Source organism: Mobula hypostoma, chromosome 1 (genome assembly GCF_963921235.1).
Source record: "Mobula hypostoma chromosome 1, sMobHyp1.1, whole genome shotgun sequence".
Lineage (NCBI taxonomy): Eukaryota > Metazoa > Chordata > Chondrichthyes > Myliobatiformes > Myliobatidae > Mobula > Mobula hypostoma.
In genome coordinates this window covers 250,176,673-250,198,042 of record NC_086097.1, presented here as the reverse complement: position 1 = coordinate 250,198,042, position 21,370 = coordinate 250,176,673, and the positions used below count along the sequence as shown (strand labels likewise).

General features: G+C 43.3%; 1 protein-coding gene across 6 annotated transcripts in view; it reads right to left on the bottom strand.

Annotated features, from left to right (window-relative positions):
• Positions 1-21,370, bottom strand: part of enpp2 (ectonucleotide pyrophosphatase/phosphodiesterase 2) — a 167,183-nt gene that overhangs the window by 121,182 nt on the left and 24,631 nt on the right. Inside the window, exon 1 of one of the 6 annotated variants that reach the window (XM_063067058.1) lies at positions 30-497. The exons of 3 other annotated variants lie outside the window; for them this stretch is intronic. In XM_063067058.1, the coding sequence (XP_062923128.1) occupies positions 30-62 (33 nt within the window). In that variant the 5' untranslated portion in view covers positions 63-497. Of the gene's footprint in view, positions 1-29; positions 498-21,370 lie in introns of those variants that run through there. 2 more of the 6 variants (XM_063067087.1, XM_063067079.1) reach the window with 2 other exon arrangements.

Below are 21,370 nucleotides of genomic sequence, written 5' to 3'. Positions count from 1 at the left end.
GGCGGCCTGGCGCACTCCCTCACACTCACCTGGGACAACTTCAGTTCAGTGTTATTCCGCATGGCTGCCTCGGCTAACCCCCCACCACCTGCTCGGGTTGCTGACAATCTCCCCCTCTCCTTCCCTCAGTCTAACTCTAACATCTTTCACCAGCAGTACTTTTTTTTTCGCTGTTTCGAACTGATTCCACCTGAAGTTCAACGAGAGAGAGGAAAAAAAGTAATTGCCACGTCGTGGTATTTTTGCAAACCCCCTTTCAATCAAGAGAAAAAGGCCGGCACGTGTTATCTTTTGTGCCTTGGCGGGATCTCAGCGGCTGGGCGCCGTTGTGTTTCAAAGGTATGTTGTTTGAGCGCTGAAGACTGAGCTCTTTGTCTGCCGGCAGCCGGGCGATGTCCAGCTGCCCCCGGTTTGCAGGGTCTCTTTTAAAACGCCGTTTTGTTCGGGATTGTGCCGGCTTCCTGTCTGGCTGCTCTCTCCATTCCCCCCGCCCACCGACAGCAGCAGCAGGCAAAACAGAGCCTGTCGCAATCTGCCGGGCTGAGGGCAGCCGGCCACACACACACAGGTCAGTAAACATCAGCCACTTGAGCTCACCGAGGTGAGCTTCCCTTCTCCATACGCCCTCTGCTGAGGCACACCGCGGCCCTTCTGGGATACCTGAGCGATAAGAACGCCCTCCCCTCCCCTCCCTTCACCCGAGGCTATCTTGTTTGTGCTTGTAACGCACGCACTCAAAATGCTGGAGGAACTCGGCAGGTCAGGCTGAGTCTGTGGAAAGGGACCGTTTCAGACCGGGAGCGTTTGAAAGGTCCATGGGTGCTGCCTGATCTGCTGTAGTATTTTGTGTGCTCCTCCACTCAGCATTCCACCAGTATTTTGTGTGTGTGTGTGTGTTGCTCTGGATTTCCAGCATCTGCAGAATCGCTTGTGTTTGTACTTGAACGAGGCGACCCGCGTTCACTGCAGAACACATGCCAGGGGAAGGCAAAATTTCTTAGAATTATACTGTAGCGCATTTGCCTTGCTTCAGAATTGTATCACAGTTTGCACTAACCAGTTGGTGACACATCCTTGAAGCAGGATTTCTAGAGAGTAGAAGGCTCATCGCGCCAAGTACATGTAACAATTGTAGACCAATTCCAAATAAATCAAAGGTCAAGAACCTTTGGCAACTTTATTCCAAGAAAGCCGCAACTTTTGTAACTTTGGAAGAATTTCCGCGCTGACACTTCTGTTCTGAGAATTTAGTTGTGTCCAACCGGCTTGCCCGCGATCCAAGATCTTTTGTATCTGCAGTTCGCGACACTGATGCCAGCGTGACGTTGTCTTTTCTAAATGTATTAATACAAGTATAACTTGCAATAATCTTTGATTTGAGTCCTAATAAAAGGTCTCGGCCCGAAACGTGGACTGTTTCTTCCCCTCCATGGATGCTGCCTGACCCGAGTTCCTCCTGCATTTTGTGTGTGTTTCTCTGGATATCCAGCATCTGCAGAATCTCGTGCTTATCATTGTGTCTAGCCAATATCACAGTGTGAGCATTCACCAGAACGAAGTTCCAACCTTTAAATTCAATGCTCGATTTCCAAGAAACTGCACGTCAATTTAGCAGCAGTATTAACAAAAGTAACAACTTTATAATTGATGAAATTTTAGAAACCATTGTGTATATGTGACGGATGTTCTCCATCCATCCAGCTGCCCTTTCTGCATGGCCATTGAATTTTATTTCTTCACTGGACAAAGCCTTAAACTAACCTCTCTCCACCTCATCCTCTGTGCATTCCAGATTATAACTATGCATAAATAAATTTTCTTCATAACACTCTTACTCTTTATTGCTGGGACCTCTAAACCTTCAGAATCAGATTGATTACTGAGTTAGAGCTGTGAGGTAATGTTGCAGCTCTGTAAAACTCTGGTTAGATCACACTCTGAATATCCTGGTCACCTCATGACTGGGAGGGTGTGGAAGCTTTGGAGAGGGTTCAGTGGAGGTTTACCAGGATGCCTCCTGGACTAGAGGGCTTGCCTGATGGGCTGAGTGAGCTGGGGCTTTCCACTCTGTAGCAAAGGAGGATGAGAGGTGACTTGATGGTGGTGTACAAGATAAGAGGCATAGATCGAGTGGACAACCAGAGACTTTTTCCCAGGGTGGAAATGGCTAATAGAAAGGGGTATAATTTTAAGGTGTTTGGAAGAATGTGTAGGGAGGATGTTGGGGGCAAGTTCTTTGAAACAGTAATGGGTGCATGGAACACCGCCAGGACTGGTGGTAGGGGCAGATACATTAGGGGCAGTTAAGAGACTCTTAGATAGGCACATGGATGATAGGAAAATGGAGGCCTATGCAGGAGCGAAGGGTTAGATTGATCTTGGAGTATGCCAAAAGGTTGCCACAGGATTGTAGGCTGAAGGGTATCTACAGTTCTGTTCGAAACCATTGCTGTTTTCCTCCAGGTGAGTATTAATCACGTCTGGCACAATATTTCTAAAGGCTTTCCAACAATTGAGGTCAAAATGATTGACATGTAAATGCTGGACTTCTCATGACTCCCTCTTTTTTTAATTAAAGAATGTAGTAAGATTATCTACTCAGCTTTCTGGCACTACCCCCTCTCACCCCCCCCCGCCACAGTCTCTTCCTGACTCCTCCCGAAGATGCAACCCATGCTTTCACGGTGACTTATCCACTTGAAGCTTTGCCAAATTTTGTAACATCCCTGCATTATTGTTTTTTTTGTTATATCCAGTATAATATTTCACCTATAGACAGCATTGTAACATGCACTTCCCACCCAATGAACGCGCAGCACCCAATTACACCCTTGTGACCGGGTGACCTACCAACGTGGATGACTTTTGAATGTCGGCTGGAACTGGAGCACCCGGAGGAAACCCATGCGGTCACGGGGAGAACGTACAAACCCCTTACAGACAGTGGCGAGAATGGAACCCAGGTTGCTGCTACTGTCACAGAGTTATGCTAACCACAACACTAGAATGCCAATATCTCTTCCTTCACTTTCACTATACAAAGTACTCATTTAGTGCTCTCAGCATCCACATGCAAGTTCTGAATTTTTTTTTCCAAGTTCAGTGGGCCTCACCTCTTCGTGTGCTATTCCATCGCAGGTTAAGCCCTCCCCACACTGACCACTGTCGCAGGAAAGCAGCATCCATCGTCAAGGACCAGCACCAGCCAGGTCATGCTCTCTTCTCACAGCTGCTTTCAGGAAGAAGGTACAGAAACCTCAGGACTCTCGCCACCAAGTTCAGGAATCATCAGGCTCCTCAACCAGAGGGGATAACTTCACTCGCCCCATAACTGAACTCTTCCTACAACCTATGGACTCATTTTCAAGGTCTCCTCATTTCACGTTTTCATGTTCTCAATATTTATTGCTTATTTATTATTTATTTCTGTTTGTATTGGCACAGTTTTTTGCCTTTTGCACTCTGGTTCAACACCCAAGTTGGTGCAGTCTTTCGTTGATTCAACCTTGCACTCAACATCAGTAAGACTAAGAGCTGATTGTGGACTTCAGAAAGTATGAGACAAGGGCATACCAGTCAATATAAGGCTTTATAAAGTGCTGTTGAGGTCTCAACTTGAGTATTATGTACAGCTTTGGGTCCTTCATCTTAGAAAAAAAGTGCTGACATTGGAGAGGGCCCAGAGGAGGTTCACGAGGATGATTCCAGGAATGAAAGGGTTATCATACGAGGAATGTTTAATGGCTCTGGGTCTGTACTCACTGGAATTCAGAAAAATGAGGGGGGATCTCATTGAAACCTTTCGAATGTTGAAAGGCCTAGACAGAGTAGATGGGAGTCTAGGGCAAGGGGGCACAGCCTCAGGATAGAGGGGCGCTCTTTCAAAACAGAGATGCAGAGAGATTTCTTTAGCCAAAGAGTGGTGAATTTGTTGCCACATGCAGCTGTGGAGGCCAGGCCACTGGGTGTTTTTAAGGCAGAGATTGATTGGACATGGCACCAAAGGTTACAGGGAGAAGGCCAGGAACTGGGGTTGAGGAGGAGATAGAGAAAAGGATCAGCCATGATTGAATGGTGGAGCAGATTCAATGGGCCGAATGGCCTGACTCTGCTCCTGTGTCTTATGGTCTTTTGGTCTAATCCTCATAGAGGCATCAGAAATGGAGAGAGTAATTTCAAATTCCTTGGTGTCAATATATCTGAGGCCGTAACCTGAAAGCAACATATTGATGCAACTATAAAGAAGGCAAGACAGCGGCTAGATTTCATTCAAAAGTTGAAGAGATTTGCTTTGTCAACTAAAACAGTCAAATTTCTACAAATGTACAGCGGAGAGCTTTCTGACTGGCTGCATCACTGTCTGGTATGGGGGGGGGCGGCGCGGGGAACAAATGCACAAGATCGAATTAAGTTGCAGAAACTTGTACAAGTAGTCAGCTCTATCATGGGTCCCAGCCTCCATAGTATCCAAGACATCTTCAAGGAGTGGTGCCTGGGAAGGTGGCATCCACCATTAAGGCTCTCCACCACCCAGGACATGACCTTTTCTCACTGTTACCATCGGAAGGAGGTACAGAAGCCTGAAGGCACAAACTCAGTGATTCAGGAACAGCTTCTTCCCCTCTGCCATCCGATTCCTAAATGGACACCACCTCATACTTCTTTATTTCTGTTTTTTTTTTGCACTACTTGTGTGAACTTAACATATACTTAATGTAACTCAGTTTTTTCTCTATTTATTTATCATGTATTTCATTGTACTGCTGCAGTAAAGATAACAAATTTCATGATATAAGCTGGTGATACTAAACCTAATTCTGATTCTATTATGGTTATTATTCAATTATGGATTTGAGTATGCCCGCAAGAAAAGGAATTTCAGGGTTGTATGTGGTGATGTGTATGTGCCTTGATAATAGATTTACTTTGAACTATGAGTTAAATGCCTATAGTGTTCCTATTTATATTGGCAGTTGATCATTTATCCAAGCTGCCTCATTTCAAATTATTTTAATTCTCATTTCCCGTCTGCTCCCTTTGTAATTGCCTCTCTGTACTTATTGTGCACAGTCTTTGTTTACTTTAACAGTAAATAATAGGAAAATCACTGTTCTACAAGTTCCTGACAACATTTGGTTCCAATTTACTGAGACAAGATCCACTTTTATACCTTTTGAACTACGCTCCTAATCTGTGGAACTCAATACCTAAAACTATAAGGGATGCAGACTAAGTTGACACTTTTAAACACCAGCTCAAAATCTATTTAACTTTGCTTTTAGTTGACATCTTTTTGCCTAATATTTTTGTTATTTTTATTTTTTATTCACTCAATGGCACGACCGTGCAGAGAGTGAAGAGCACAAAGTTCCTTGGTGTGCACATAACGGACAGTCTAACCTGGACCCACAACACCTCCTCACTTGTCGACAAGGCACAGCAGTGTCCACACTTTGAGGAGGTTGAGGTGGGTAGGTCTCCCCACCCGCTTTCTACAAGAGAGTAAACTACCTGGCTGCTTCATTGTGTGGAAACTGTAAGGCATCAGAGTCAAGACCCTGCAGAGGTTAGTTAAACTGAGAGGACCCCCACACCCCCACCATTTGTGACATTTACTGGGAGTTTTGCAGATGAAGGACCCATAGCATTTTTGAGCTCACCACCACCTATCCAACAATCTCTCTGACCCACTCCCATCAGGAAGGAGGTACAGGAGCATCAGGACTAGGACTGCCAGACTGGGTAACAGCTTCTTCCCTCGGGCTGAGAGACTAATGAATACCCTGCCACCACCGAGGTCTTGTCACTAGGACAGTCAGCTGTTTACTGTTTACCTGTGCTGGGCAGGACATGCATTCAGAATTGTATCTTATTACCTTATTTGAGGTAATATTTTTGTTCTATCTATTGTGTGTGATACACCTTTTTATGAGTACACCATGGTCTGGAAAAACGTTGTTTCATTTGCTTGTATAAATGCATAGTCCTGGCAATTTTGGACAATGTTTCTCACCCTCTGCATGCCGCCTTGGCTGAACAGAGGAGCACTTTTAGTAATAGACTAAGACAAGTGCGCTGCTCCAAAGAGTGCTATATGAGGTCATTCTTACCCTCGGCCATTAGGTTCTATAATGAGTCAATCTACAGCCAGGGAAGTGTTGGACCTCCCCCCCCCCCCACCCCCATTAGACTGTTTGAGGTAATTTGTTTTTTTTTCATTTTTCCTTACTTCTAATATTTTATATCTGTGCACTTGTAATGCTATTGTGACACTGTAATTTCCTTTGAGATCAATAAAGTATCTATATCAGATGACAATAAACTTGAACTTATTTTTGTGTTTGCACTTTACCCCCTTGTAAAGTACTTCAAACTATATCATCTGTATAAAAAGTGCTCTATAATTAAGTTACTATGATCTTAATCAAACTAGTATTCCTCAAATTAATTACTTTTATTATGGATTTTTTCTTTCTTTTTTTCCCAATGGTGATCTGAAGTTTCTGATGTTATGATCATACTCCTCAATGTGCCCCAATCTAAACTTGGAATACTTGAACCATGCCATTCCCCAGAACCAGATTTAACCAAACATCCTTCGTCTGTTGATCAGAAAATAATACCCCTTTGGAAAATTATCTTTGACACCTTTTTTAAAAAAAGACATCTCTGTCTTAACAGTATTACTATCATGGTTTACAGCAGAATAATTGAAGTAATATAGCCTTTGCCTTTAAGTGTAATTTTGATGGATATTTGCTCCACTATATCTCCCATTTGTTGGTGACTATTCAAAGAATAACTATAAGGCATAGGAGCAGAATTAGCCTATTCAGTCCATTGAATCTTCTACACCATTCCATCATGGCTAATTTATTGTCCTTCTCAAGCTCATTCTCCTGTCTCCTCCCCCATAACCTTTGATGGCCTTATTAATCAAGATCCTATCAACAACCACTTTAAATGTGCTCAGTGACTTGGTCTCCACAGCTGTCTGTGGCAAAGAACTCCACATTCTTGATAAAGAAATTCCTCCTCATCTCTGTTCTAAAAGGACATCCTTGTATTCTAAGTCTGCACCTTCTTGTAGTAGACTCTCCTGCTATTGGAAACATCCTTTGTGTGTCCACTTTATCTAGGCGTTTTAATATTCAACAGGTTTCAATGAGATCCCTCCTGGTTCTTCTGAACTCCAGTGAGTACAGGCCCAGAGCTATCAAACATTCTTTATACATTAACACTCATTGGTGGGATCATTCTCGTGAATCTTCTCTGAACTCTCTAATGCCAGCACATTCTTTCTTAGAAAAGGGGTCCAAAATGGCTAACACGAGAGGGCACAGTTTTAAGGTGCTTGGAAGCAGGTACAGAGGAGATGTCAAGGGTAAGTTTTTTACACAGAGAGTGGTGAATGCGTGGAATGGGCTGCCAGCAACGGTGGTGGAAGCAGATACAATAGGGTCTTTTAAGAGACTCCTGGATAAGTACATGGAGCTTACAAAAATAGAGGGTTATGGGTAACCCTAGGTAATTTCTCAGGTAAGGACATGTTTGGCACAGCTTTGTGGGCCAAAGGGCCTGTATTGTGCTGTAGGTTTTCCATGTTTCTAAAACTGCTCTGTTTTATATTTAACACTGCCTCCATCTTTGCTTATTTCTAACCAAATATGCTGTTTTTAATCAACCCATAACATCCTCTGTCACCAGTATAGTAATATTCGCCTAATCAAATACTAGTGGCCTTCTTCCATTTTTTCTTCCATCTTTGAACCATTTGTATCCAGAAATATTTAATATCCTGCTCTTTTAAAGCCAATTTTTTTGTTTTTGCAACTACACTATAATATATGTGCTCATTAGAAAACTGCAAAGTTATTCTCTTTGGAAGATCACAATGGAAAGCAGAATACAGGGTTTATGGCAGAGTTTTTAGCTGTGTGGAGGAACAGTTAGGTCTTGGGGTCCATATCAATGGAGATCTTAAAGTTGCCATGCCAGTTGATAACGTGGTTAAGAAGATGGTGTTGGGCTTCATTAGTTGGGGATTGAGTACAAGATCTATGAGGTTCAAAGGTTCCATTTTACTATCAGAGAGTATATACAAAATACAGCCTGAAATTTTTACACTCTGCAGACATCCTCAAAACAGAATAAAACCCTCAAAGAATGAATGACAGGGGAAAAAAAAGTAAGAACCCCAAAGTTCCCTGCCCCCTCCCACGCATAAGCAGTATCAATCCTCCCCCCATTTATTCTAGCATAAAGCATCAGCATTTCCACCACCCACCATGCCAGCAAGAGCAAAGCCCCCAAAGAGAGACCATGGTCTACAGTCAATCAAAAACTAACTTAATTCCAACAATTCAACGTCCCACAGGCAGCAAGGGAGAGACAGATGTTGCTTCTTCCACAGTGAGAGGGGAGACAAATGGTTACTGTTTCAATGTTACAGTCACAGTCTGAAGTGTTGCTTTTTATTTCGAGTTCCCCAACTCAAGAATTGGCAGCAAACTCTCACTCACCGTTGAGAGAGAGAGAGAGAGAGAGAGATAACCCAAAGTGCAGAGGCCTCCCTGCGACAGCCTCTCTGGCTGTCTGTTGAGTAGTTCCCTGCGATGCTTCAGGTCTATAAAACCCTGTTTAGACCACACTTGGAGTGTGTTCAGTTCTGGTCAGCTCATTATAGGCACAATGGAGCTTTAGAGAGGGTGCAGAGGAGATTTACCAGGATGCTGCCCAGATTGGAGAGCATGTCTAATGAACAGAGCATGAGTGAGCTCGGGCTTTTCTATCTGGAGCAAAGCAGGATGAGAGGTGACTTTGTAGAGCTGTACAACATAATGAGACGTAGATCATTATGTTCTTCAGACACAGACACAGACTATGAGGGGCATAATTTTAAGGTGTTTGGGGAAAAGTACAGGGGGATGTCAGACAACACACATCAAAGTTGCTGGTGAACGCAGCAGGCCAAGCAGCATCTATAGGAAGAGGCGCAGTTGACGTTTCAGGCCGAGACCCTTAAGTAAGTTTATTTAGACATGGAGTGGTGGGTGAGTGAAACACCCTGCCGGGGGTGGTGTTAAAGGCAGATACATAAGGGACATTTAAGAAACTCTTGGGTAGGCATGTGGATGATAGAAAAATGGAGGGCTATGTGAAGGGGGAAGGGTTGGATTGATCTTAGAGTAGGTTAAAAGGTGAGCACAACATTGTGAGTCGGGGGGCCTGTACTGTGCTGTTTTGATCTAAGTTTTCTAGTTCAACTATCTCAGACGGCCGTTATTGCGTTTCCAATTTCACTGCAGTGAGATCCTCACACGCTGATCTAATTTAGAGTCAACTATCCTTTCCGTTTCTTTCTGGGTTTTATTCACCTTTGGTTCTCCTCATTATTATTACTTTCTCCAACCATCTTCTGTTTGAATGCTGTGCTTCTTCCAGACAGTCTACTTATCATTGCCAATCGACTTTTCCTTCCTAAACACCCTGTCACCTCAATCCCTATGGTCAGGTTGGTTTTTCTTTCATTTTATTCCATCCACCAACCCAAGAAACTAGTCTGAACGCTCTCCAACAGCACTGCCCGAGAGGATATTGACATGTTCCTAATTCCTTTAGAGTCCTACACCATGGCTTCAGTCACATGTTCGTTCACTCTATCTAACATTTGAACCTGCTGATGGTGCTGGTCAAAAACTAGAGATTGCTACTTTGCAGTTAATGCACACAAAATGCTGGAGGAACTCAGCAGGTCAGGCAGCATCTATGGTAGGGAATAAACCAAAATGGAATGGCCCATACAGAACTAATAAAGAGAAACTGGAATACATGTTTCGGGGTGAATGCAGGTACGTTAAAAAGCACAATGATAGATAGATAGATATACTTTATTGATCCCGAGGGAAATTGGGTTTTGTTACAGCCGCACCAACCAAGAATAGAGCATAAATATAGCAATACAAAAATCACAGACAATCAAACAACAAAATGCAAACTATGCCAGATGGAAAAAAGTCCAGGACCAGTCTATTGGCTCAGGGTGTCTGACCCTGGGCCAATAATGGAGTCAATTGGACAAAGGGAGGTCTTGCCCAATTGGCAGATGAGGCACCCTTTATGTCGGGGGACCGCTTTATCAAGGACCTCTGCCTCATCCGTCAAATGCGGAACTTCCCAGTAGTCAACTATTTTAATTGCTATCCCCACTCTCGTTATGACATGTTGGTCCATGGCCTCTTCTGCCACTCCTGGTGGAGGAACACCACCTCATATTTTGTCTGTGTGGCCTCCAACCTGATGGCATCGATTTCTCCTTCTGGTAAAAAAAATAAATCCCTCCCCCTTCCCTCTTCTTCTATTTCCTACTCTGGCTTCTTAACTCTTGTTCTCAGCTGCTTATTACCTTCCCCTGGTGCCCCTCTTCTTCCATGGTCCAGTTTCCTCTCCTATCAGATTCCTCCTTCTCCAGCCCTTTATCTTTCCCATCCACCTGGCTTCACCTCTCACCTTTTAAGTATCCCCCCCACCTTTTTATTCTGGTATCTTCCCCCTTCCTTTCCAGCCCTGAAGAAGTTTCTGAGCCCGAAACGTTGACTGTTTATTCATTTCCATTGATGCTGCCTGATCTGTTGAGCTTCTCCAGCATTTGTGTGTGTGTGTGTGTGTGTGTGTGTGTGTGTGTTGCCCTTGAGAAACAAGTTTGTTGTGGCAAAAGATAAGAGCAATACATTCTGTCAGCTACTCAATGGTAAGATAGTGTTCTAAGAAGATTAAAAAGCCACATACTGTAAGTTATAAACTGGCAGCAAACATTTAATGTTGCAAACACTGATAGCTCCAAATATTCGTAATGGAAACTACAAATAAAATAGACCCCCACTCAAAAATAAGCAGAATTAATTACTTCATAATAACTAAAAGGCAAACAGGATTCAAATAAATATTTTTTTAAAAACAAGTAACAGCTGTTATTTATGTCAGATCACTAGGAGGAATGAAGGAGAGGTGTGGAGATGCTGATGGTGATTTCATGAATATTTCTAAAGTAATTCAGAACAAAGAGAACACCTTAATGTTGTTCCCCATTCAAAAAGGATCATGGAGCACAAGAACAATGAATTTTCTCTCCTGGGTCAATAGAAATGATTAGCAGGAATAATTATGGATGTTGTCTGCATAATCACCAAAACAAAAGTTAACATAAATTTAAAAAACTGAAATTTTCTCCTGGTTTTTATTTGTGTATTCGCCAGAAACATTACAGAAAGTCCTATGCAAGATCACTAAACATACTTGACAATGTTCTATTCATGAAGTCAAATCTACAGGGATTCAGGATAAATCTTGGAAGGTGGCTAAGAGATTGGCCAAGGACTAGAAGGCAGAAAACTGGAAGAGTGTGATGAATGGGGAGAGAAAAAGATCAGGGTACCCCAGGGAGCCAGACTGGAGTCAGTTCTCTTTCTAACTTACATCAATGGTTTGGATTTGAAAACTCAATGTAAATTGGTAACACTTTCTGACAAGACAACTTAGAGGACAAAATTCAGATGTATGTAAAAGGGTGGAACATTTGAAAAGCAACTGTAGAACACAGTCCATAGGAATCAAATTCAGCTGGGCTTCGATATTTATATAACCAACGCTGATTCTGAAACCAGTTTAGGTATCAGACTGGATAGGGTTGTTAAGACGTAAGACTCGTACGGCCAGATTTGGGAACAGCTTCTTTCCAACTGTGATAAGACTGCTGAACGAATCTTGACCCGGATCTGGGCCGTACCCTCCAAATATCCAGACCTGCCTCTCGTTTTTTTTGCACTACCTTACTTTCCATTTTTCTATTATCTATTTATGATGTATAATTTAATTTTTTTTAATATTTACTAATTTTAACTATTTTTAATATTTAATATTTGTAATCCAGGGAGTGTGAAGCGCAGAATCAAATATCGCTGTGATGGTTATACGTTCTAGTACTAATTGCTTGGTGACAATAAAGTATAAAGTATGGTGTGTTGGCCTTCATTAGTCGGTGGAATGAGTTCAAGAGTCATGAGGTATTGTTGCAGCTCCATAAAACCCTGGTTACACCACATGAGGTGGGTTCAGTTCCAATTGCCTTATAGTAAAAAGGATGTTAAAGTTTTAGAGAAGCTGCAGAGAAGATTTACCAGGATTAAGGAGCATGTTTTATGAGGATAGGTTGAGTGAGCTAGGGCTTTTCACTCTGGAGTGTAGGAGGATAGGAGATGATTTGAAAGAGATGACAAGAGGCTTAGATCAAGTGGACAGCCAGAGACTTTTTCCCAGGACAGAAATAGCTAGTACATAATTTTATAGGTGATATAAAAGTTTAGGACATAAGGTGATTGGAGGAAAGTATAGGAAGGATGTAGGAGGTAATTTTTTTTACACAGAGTGTTGTGTCTGTGGAACACCTTGCCAGGGCTGGTGGTGGAGGCAGACTCATTAGGGGAATTGAAGAAACCCTTAGATAGACACATGAAGGATAGAAAAGTGGAGGTTTATGTAGGAAGGAAGGATTACATTGATTTTAGAGTAGGTTAAAAGGTCAACACAATGTCATAAGCTGAAGAGCCTTTACTGTGCTGTTGTGCTCTATGTTCTGTGGACTTGACCTTCAACTTGTCTAACAAATAACAAAACAGTAATCAACAATTTCAAACAGAATACTGACCTCCAAAGTCAATATAACAATGATACACAGAGTCATAGAACTCTATCGCACAGAAACAGGCTCTTCGGCCCATCTACTCCATGCCAAAACATTAATCTACCTAGTCCCATCGACTTGCACCCAGACCATACCCTCCCATCCATGCACCTGGCCAAATTTCTCTTAAATGTTGAAATTAAACCTGCATCCACCACTTCTGCTGGCAGCTTGTTCCACACTCACCCGACCCCCTGAGTGAAGAAATTCACTTTTCACATTTCCCCCGTAACCCATGACTTCTAAATACATTCTCACCCAACCTCAGTGGAAAATGCCTGCTTGCACCTTGCCCTATCTATACCCCTCATAATTTTGTATACCTCTATCAAATCTCCCTGCATTCTCCTGCACTCTGGGGAATAAAGTTCTAACCTATTTAATCTTTCCATATAACTCAGGTCCTCCAGACCTGGCAACATCCTTCTAAATTTTCTCTGCACTCTTTCAACCTTGTTTATATCTTTCCTGTAGGTAGGTGATGAAAACGATCAAAACTAGACACCATGCTCCAAATTAGGCCTCACCAATGTCTTACACCTCAACATAAAATCCCAACTCCTGTACTGAATACGTTGATTTATGAAGTCCAATGTGTCAAAAACTATCTTTGTGATCCTTTCTCCCTGTGATGCCACTTCCATGGAATTATGGATTTGTATTCCCAAATCCCTCTGTTCTACCACACTCCTCAGTGCCCTGCAGTTGACTGTGTGAGTCCTAACACTGGTTCATCCTCCCAAAGTGCAACACCTCACATCTATGTGCATAAAATTCCATCTGCCATTTTTCCAGTTGGTTCAGATCCTGCTGCAAGCTCTGTTAGCTTTCCTCGCTGTCCACTATACCTGCAATCTTGGTGTCATCTGCAAATTTGGTGATCCAGTTAACCACGTTATCATCCAGATCATTCATATACACCACTAGTCACAGGCCTCCAGGCAGACCATAAGACATAGGAGCAATGAAGCCATTCGGCCCATCGAGTCTGCTGCTCTGACATTTCGTCATGGCTGGTCTATTTTCTGCTCAACCCTATTCTCCTGCCTTCTCCCAGTAACTTTTCATGCTCTGACTTATTAAGAATCTGTCAACTTCCACCTTAAATACACCCAATGACCTGGCCTCCACAGCTGCCTGTAGGAATGAATTCCACAGATTGATTACTCTCTGGCTAAAGAAATTACTCATCTCTTCTAAGGGGACATCCTCTATTCAGACGTGTCCTCTTGTCCTAGATTCTCCCACCGTAGGAAAGTCCTCTCCACACCCAATCTATCTAGGCCTTTCAATGTTCAATAGGATTCAATGAGATCCCCTCTCATTCATCTGAATCCCAGTGAGTACGGGCCTACAGCCATCAAAATCTCCTCCTATGATAGGCCTTTCATTCCCACAATCATTTTCATGAACAGATTTTGAACCCTCTCCAATGTCAGCACATCCTTTCTTCGATACGGGGCCCAAAACTGCCCACAATACTTCAAATGAGGCCTTGCCAGTGCCTTCTATAGCATTAGCATTACATCCTTGCTTTGACATTCTAGTCCTCTCGCATTTGCCTTCCTTACCACCGGCTTAAACTGCCAGTTGACATTTAGGGAATCCTGCACGGGGACTCCCAAGTTGCTTTACACCCATAATTTTTGAATTTTCTCCCCATTTAGAAAATAGTCTATACTTTTATTCCTTCTCCCAAAGTGTATGCCCATACACTTCCCAACACTATATACTATTTTTATCTATTCTCCTAATCTGTCAAAGTCTTTCTGCAGACTCCCTGCTTCCTCAACACTCTCCACTACCCCCCCCCAACCATCACCTATCTTTGTATCATTCTCATACTTGGCCACAAAGCCATCAATTCCATCATTCAATCATTGGCATACAACACAGTTCCAACACTACCCCTACAGAACACCAGTATCTAATCTAAAAAGGCTCCCTTTGTTCCCTCTCTCAGCCTCTTGCCAATTACCCAATGTTCTATCCATGCCAGTATCTTTCCTGTAATACCATGGGCTCTTGTCTTGCTAAGCTCCCTCATATGTGACACCTTCTGAAAATCCAAGTCCACAACATCCACCAAATCTCCTTTGTCTATCCCGCCTGTTACTTCCTCGAAGAATTCTAACAGATTTGTCGGGTAAGATTTGCCCTTGAGGAAACCATGCTGACTACAGCCTATTTTATCATGTGCCTCCAAGTACCCTGAGACCTTAGACTTAATATTTGACTCCAACATCTTCCCAACCATTGAGGTCAGACTAACTGGCCTATAATTTTCTTTCTCGTGCGTCCCTCCCTTCTTAAAGAGTGGAGTGACATTTTCAATATTCCAGTCTTCTGGAACCATTCTGGAATCTAGTGATTCTTGAAAGATCATTATTAAAGCCTCCATGATCTCTTCAGCCACCTCTTTCAGAACCCTGGGGTGTACACCATCTGGTCCAGGTGAATTATCTATCTTCAGACCTTTCAGTTTCCCCAAGTACCTTCTCCCTAATAATAGCAACTGCACTCACTTCTGCCCTCCGACAGTCTTGAACCTCTGACATACTGCTAGTGTCTTCCATCATGAAGACTGATGCAAAATACTTAATCAGTTCGTCCACAATTTCTTTGTGCCCCAGTACTACCTCTACAGCGTAATTTTCCAGTGGTTCAATATCTACTCTTGCCTCTCTTTTACACTTTATAAATCTGACAAAACTTTTGGTATCCTCTTTGATATTGTTAGCTAGCTTATCTTCATATTTCATCTTTTCCCTCCTTATGGCTTTTTTTAGTTGCCTTCTGTTTGTTTTTAAAACCTTCCCAGTCTCTAACTTCCAACAAATTTTTGCTCTGTTATACGCCCTCGATTTTGCTTTTATGTTGGCTTTGACTTCCCTTGTCAGCCTGCCTTTAGAATACTTCTTCTTTGGGATGTAGCATCTATACTGCACATTGAAAACTGCCCCAAAAAACTCCAGCCATTATTGCTCTACTGTCATCCCTTTTAGTATCCCCTTTGGCAACCTCCTCTCTCAAGCCTCTGTAATACCCATTACTCCAATGAAAGACTGATATATTTGTTTTTAGCTTCTCCCTCTCAAAGAGAAAACCATTTAACACCTCCCTCTGGCTTCTCCCGCAAAGCCAATGTCTGATCCAATTTATGACCTCATCTTGAATGCCAAACAACTGAATCTTCTTGACCAACCTCCCACACGGGACCTTATCAAAGGCCTTGCTAATGTCTCTGTAGACAACATCCACTGCCTTGACTTCCTCAGCTTTCCTGGTAACTTCCTCTAAAGGCTATATAAGATAAATTAGACATGACCTACCAGGCACAAAGCTGTGTTAACTACTTCTTGTCCGTGCTTGTCTATCCAAATATTTATATCTCCGGTAACTTAGAATACCTCAAATAACTTTCCCACTCTTGATGTCAGGATCACCAGCCTATAACTTTATGGCTTATTCTTATTGCCTTTCTTAAACGTAGGAGCATAGAAATCTACAGCACATTACAGGCCCTTCGGCCCACAATGTTTTGCTGACCATGTAACCTACGCTAGAAGCTGCCTAGAATTTCCCTACCGCATAGCCCTCTATATTTCTAACAATTGAATAACATTAGTTATTGTCCAATTCTCCAGCACCTCACCCATGGCATGGCTAAGGACATTCAAAAAATCTCTGCCAGTGCCCCTGCAATTTCTGCACTAGCATCTCACAGGGTCCGAAGGAACACCATGTCAGGCCTCCCTAATCTGCCTCAAGACAGCAAGCACCTCTTCCTCTGTAATCTCTAGGGTCCATGATGTCACTGCTGCTTTATCTCACATCTGTAGACTCTGTGTCAATCTCCCAAGTGAATACAGATGCAAAAGCTCCATTTAAGATCTCCCCCATCTCCTTTGATTCCATTGCATAGATGACAAACATTGTTGGTAGAATCTCAGGTGGTGATGAGAGGGCACACAGGAGTGAGATATGCCAACTAGTGGAGTGGTGCCACAGCAACGACCTGGCACTCAACGTCAGTAAGACGAAAGAGCTGATTGTGGACTTCAGGAAGGGTAAGACCAAGGAACACGTACCAATCCTCACAGAGGGATCAGAAGTGGAGAGAGTGAGCAGTTTCAAGTTCCTGGGTGTCAAGATCGCTGGGGATCTAACCTGGTCCCAATATATTGATGTAGTTATAAAGAAGGCAAGACAGTGGCTATACTTTAACAGGAGTTTGAAGATATTTGGCATGGCAACAAATACACCCAAAAACTTCTATAGTTGTACTGTGGAGAGCATTCTGACAGGCTGCATCACTGTCTGGTGTAGAGGGGCTACTGCACAGGACCAAAAGAAAATAGTAACTTGAGTCAGCTCCATCTTGGGTACTAGCCTACTAGCCCAGGACATCTTTAGGGAGTGGTGTCTCAGAAAGGCAGTGTCCATTATTAAGGGCCTCTCATACCTTTCTTATTTCTCACTTCTACCCATATAACCTCAGTCGGCGAGCTCTCCTGTCTTTCCTGTCTGAGCACTGACATGACATATTTCCTGACTAGTAACACCACCTCCCCCACTTAAATCCCTCCTGCTCTATCACATCTAAAGCAATAGAACCCTGGAACCTCTCTGTATGTCCTGTCTATCAACCCCTCAGCCACTTGAATGATCCAAAGTTCATGATATTATGGTTTGGATATTATAGTACAGGGAAAGTAAGATTCTTGTGTTTATATGTTTGCATGCCATCTTGGACAATGTCTCCCATCCACTACATAATATACTGGTTGGGCACAGGAGTACATTCAGCCAGAGACTCATTTCACCGAGATGCGGCACAGAGCGTCATAGGAAGTCATTCCTGCCCGTGGAGAAATTATTAAGAGTAAGGACTCTTCAACTTTTCGACCACATTTTGACTCAGACTCGCCAATCACCTGTCCAGCTCTTGGCTCCATCCCTCCCCCTCCTGTCTTCTCCTATCATTTTGGATCTCCCCCTCCCCTTCTCACTTTTAAATCTCTTACTAGCTCTTCCTTCAGTTAGTCCTGACAAAGGGTCTTGGCCCGAAACGTCGACTGTACCTCTTCCTAGAGATGCTGCCTGGCCTGCTGCGTTCACCAGCAACTTTGATGTGTGTTGCTTGAATTTCCAGCATCTGCAGAATTCCTCATGTATCTGTTCTGGTGCTCTGGTTCCCATCCACCTACAACTCTAGTTTAATCACCCGCCCCTCATGCACTAGCAAACCTTCCCACTAGGATATTAGTCCCCCACCAGCTTCCGTCCCTTCCGTACAGGTCCCATCTTCCCTCGAAGAGAGCCCAATGATCCAAAAATCTGAAGCCCTCCCCTTTACACCAACTCCTTAGCCAGATGTTGAACTGTATAATCTTCCTAGTTCTGGCCTCACTGGCATGTGGCACAGGTAGCAATCCTGAGATCACAACCCTGGTGGTCCTGCCTTTAGCAGCTAACTCCCTGAACTCACTTTGCAGCACCTGGTCACCCTTCCGACACTTACATTGGTACCGACGTGAACCGCAACCTCTGGTTGCTCACCCTCCCACTTGAGAATGCTGACGCCGGCCCCCTGCAGGCAACATACCATCCGGAAACCCACTCTCATCCACAGAACTTCCTGTCTGCTCCCCTAGCCAATGAATCCCGTGAGGCTACAGCTCGTCTCCTCTCTCCCCTTCTCTTCTGAGCTACAGAACCATACTCTCAGCCAGAGACTTGATCACTGTGGCTTTTCACTGCTCGGTCATCACGCCAACAGTATCCAAAGAGGTATACCAGTTGTGGAGGGGAGCGACCAGAGAGGTAATCTACACTGCCTGCCTATCCCCTTCCCCCTCCCCAATTACCTCTGCCCTGCGCCTTGGGAGTAACTGCCTCTCTGTATGTCCTGTCTATCAAACCTTCAGCCTCCTGAATGATCCGCAATTCATGATATTATGGCTTGGGTATTATAGTACAGGGAAAATAAGATTCTTGTGTTTATAAAAATTTGAGGCAAATCAGTAAGTTAATGGCTCTGTTAAAAGAAAACTTTCCAAAAGCACACAGTAGATGTACAGTCTGTGACAGAGTGGCATTCGCAGTACAGATATATTCATATTACACCGAGTTAACACAGAGCTTTGTGTATACCCAAGGTCATTTAGAGTGTTATTTGTAAGTGCTTTATAAGTAAACATATACTGAATCAAACACTTTTTGAAAAACATTTATTGCATTTGCCCAAGTGCAAGGCATGGAAGCTCATGATTCGCTTTGGGGAGGGACAAGCAGTTGAATTTGGGAGGCTTTCAAAACCTGGATTTAGACCGAAGGTTTTGTACAAGGTGGTTTGTACTTCCGCAATTCTGACCTCTACACATTCCCAGTTGTTTTTTTACCGTCGCCATGCCAGAACTGATTCCTCGAGAAACTCTCCATCAACCCCATTGTATCCCCACCTTTAGTATCTGAAAAGCGGAACAGCAAGGACAAATTTAACAACCCCATTGTATCCCCATCTTTAAATCTGAAAAACAGAACAGCAAGGGCAAACATTGACTTTGCAAACTTCCACTAATGCCCTACCTCCCCCTCGTACCCCATCCGTTATTTATTTATATACACACATTCTTTCTCTCTCTCTCCTTTTTCTCCCTCTGTCCCTCTGACTATACCCCTCGCCCATCCTCTGGGTTTTCCCCCTCTCCCCCTTTTCTTTCTCCCTGGGCCTCCTGTCCCATGATCCTCTCATATCCCTTTTGTCCAGCTCTTGGCTCCATCCTTCCCCCTCCTGTCTCCTCCTATCATTTTGGATCTCCCCCTCCCCCTCCCCCTCTCAAATCTCTTACTAGCTCTTCCTTCAGTTAGTCCTGACGAAGGGTCTCGGCCCAAAACATCTTTTCCTAGAGATGATACCTGGCCTGCTGCATTCACCAGCAACTTTGATGTGTATAGCAAGGTCAAATTTAAGATTTTTAAAATTTATTTAGCATAGAATAAGCACTTCCAGCACCTCTGGCAGCCCTGCTAACAACCCTAGATTTAACCCTAGTCTAATCACAGACTAGACCAAGGAGATGGTCTACGACCAATTAACCTACCAACCAGTAAGTCTTTGGACTGTGGGAGGAAACCAGAGCACCCGGAGGAAATGCATGTGTGTAAGAGGAATCTCATTGAAACCTATCGAATATTGAAAGGCTTAGGTAGAGTGGACATGGAGAGGATGTTTCCGCTCCTGAGGGAGTCTAAAACCAGAGGCACCGATTTGAAGTACAAGGACATCCCTTTAGTACAGAGATGATGAATCTTTATCCAGATGGTGGTGAATCTGTTGAATTCATTGCCACAGTTGACTGCGGAGGCCAAGTCATTGGGTACGTTTAAAGCAGAGATTGATAGGTCCTTGGTTAATCAGGGTGTGAAAGGTTACAGGGAGAGGTCAGGAGAATGAGTTTGAGAGAGATAATAAATTGACCATGATGGAATGGTGGAGCAGACTCGATGGGCCGAATCGCCTAATTCTCCTCAGTCCATTATTATGGAACCACCATGATGTTGTGGATGTACATTGTGTTTTTAATTAAAATATATATGCAAAGCTATTGTAAACTTCATTTCAAGGAATAAAGATAATCGTAGCCTTAATTATCACATGTACAGTACATCAAAACATAGAGTGAAACGGATTATTTTTGTCAACAGCCAGCAGCGTCTGAGGATGTTCTGGGGACAGTGTCATCATGCTTCCAGCACTAGTCTAGCATGCCCACAACCTACCAACTGTATTCCCAAAATTTTTAGGATCCAAAACATTTTTGGAATGTGGGTGGAAATGGGAGCACCCAGACGGTCATGGGGAAAATGTACAAGCTCCCCACGGACAGAGGCAGGGATTGAATCCCAGCCTTGCAGCTACTGCTGTCATTAAGGACCCCCATCACCCAGGATGCGCCCTCTTCTCATTGCTACCATCAGGGAGGAGGCACAGGAGCCTGAAGCCACACACTCATCAATTCAGGAACAGCTTCTTCCCCTCCGCCATCAGATTTCAGAATGAGCATTGAACCCATGTACACAACCTCACTTTTTTCTCTTTTTTGCATTATTTATTTAATTTAACTTTTATATATTCAGGGGGTGATTGATAAGTTCGTGGCCTAAGGTAGAAAGAGATGAGTTATACAGCTCTCGTTACATGCATGTGCAGTTCAACTCTTTGAGTGAAAATGCAGAAAGTTTGAAGTTGCTCCTCATCTCCTTCTACTTTAGGCCACGAACTTATCAATCACCCCTGCTGTGGACCACTTCTGGAGGTCCAAGGTGCCGACTTCTACAAAGAAGGGATCCATTTGCTCCATGACCGCAGGACTAAGTGTGTAAATGTAGGAAAAATAAATGTGCTAGGTTTTCTAAAATTGACTCCTCTACCTTAGGCTACAAACTTATCAATCACCCGTTGTACTTAGGTTTTTATTATGTATGCTGCATAACAACAAATTTCACAACATTTGCTATTGAAATCAAACATAGCGTGCAACAGAAATGATAGAAAGATCAGACAGGAGATGAAGCATAATCCCAGCCTGTGGGATGAGTTACAGGGCATAGAGGCATGGTGCAGTT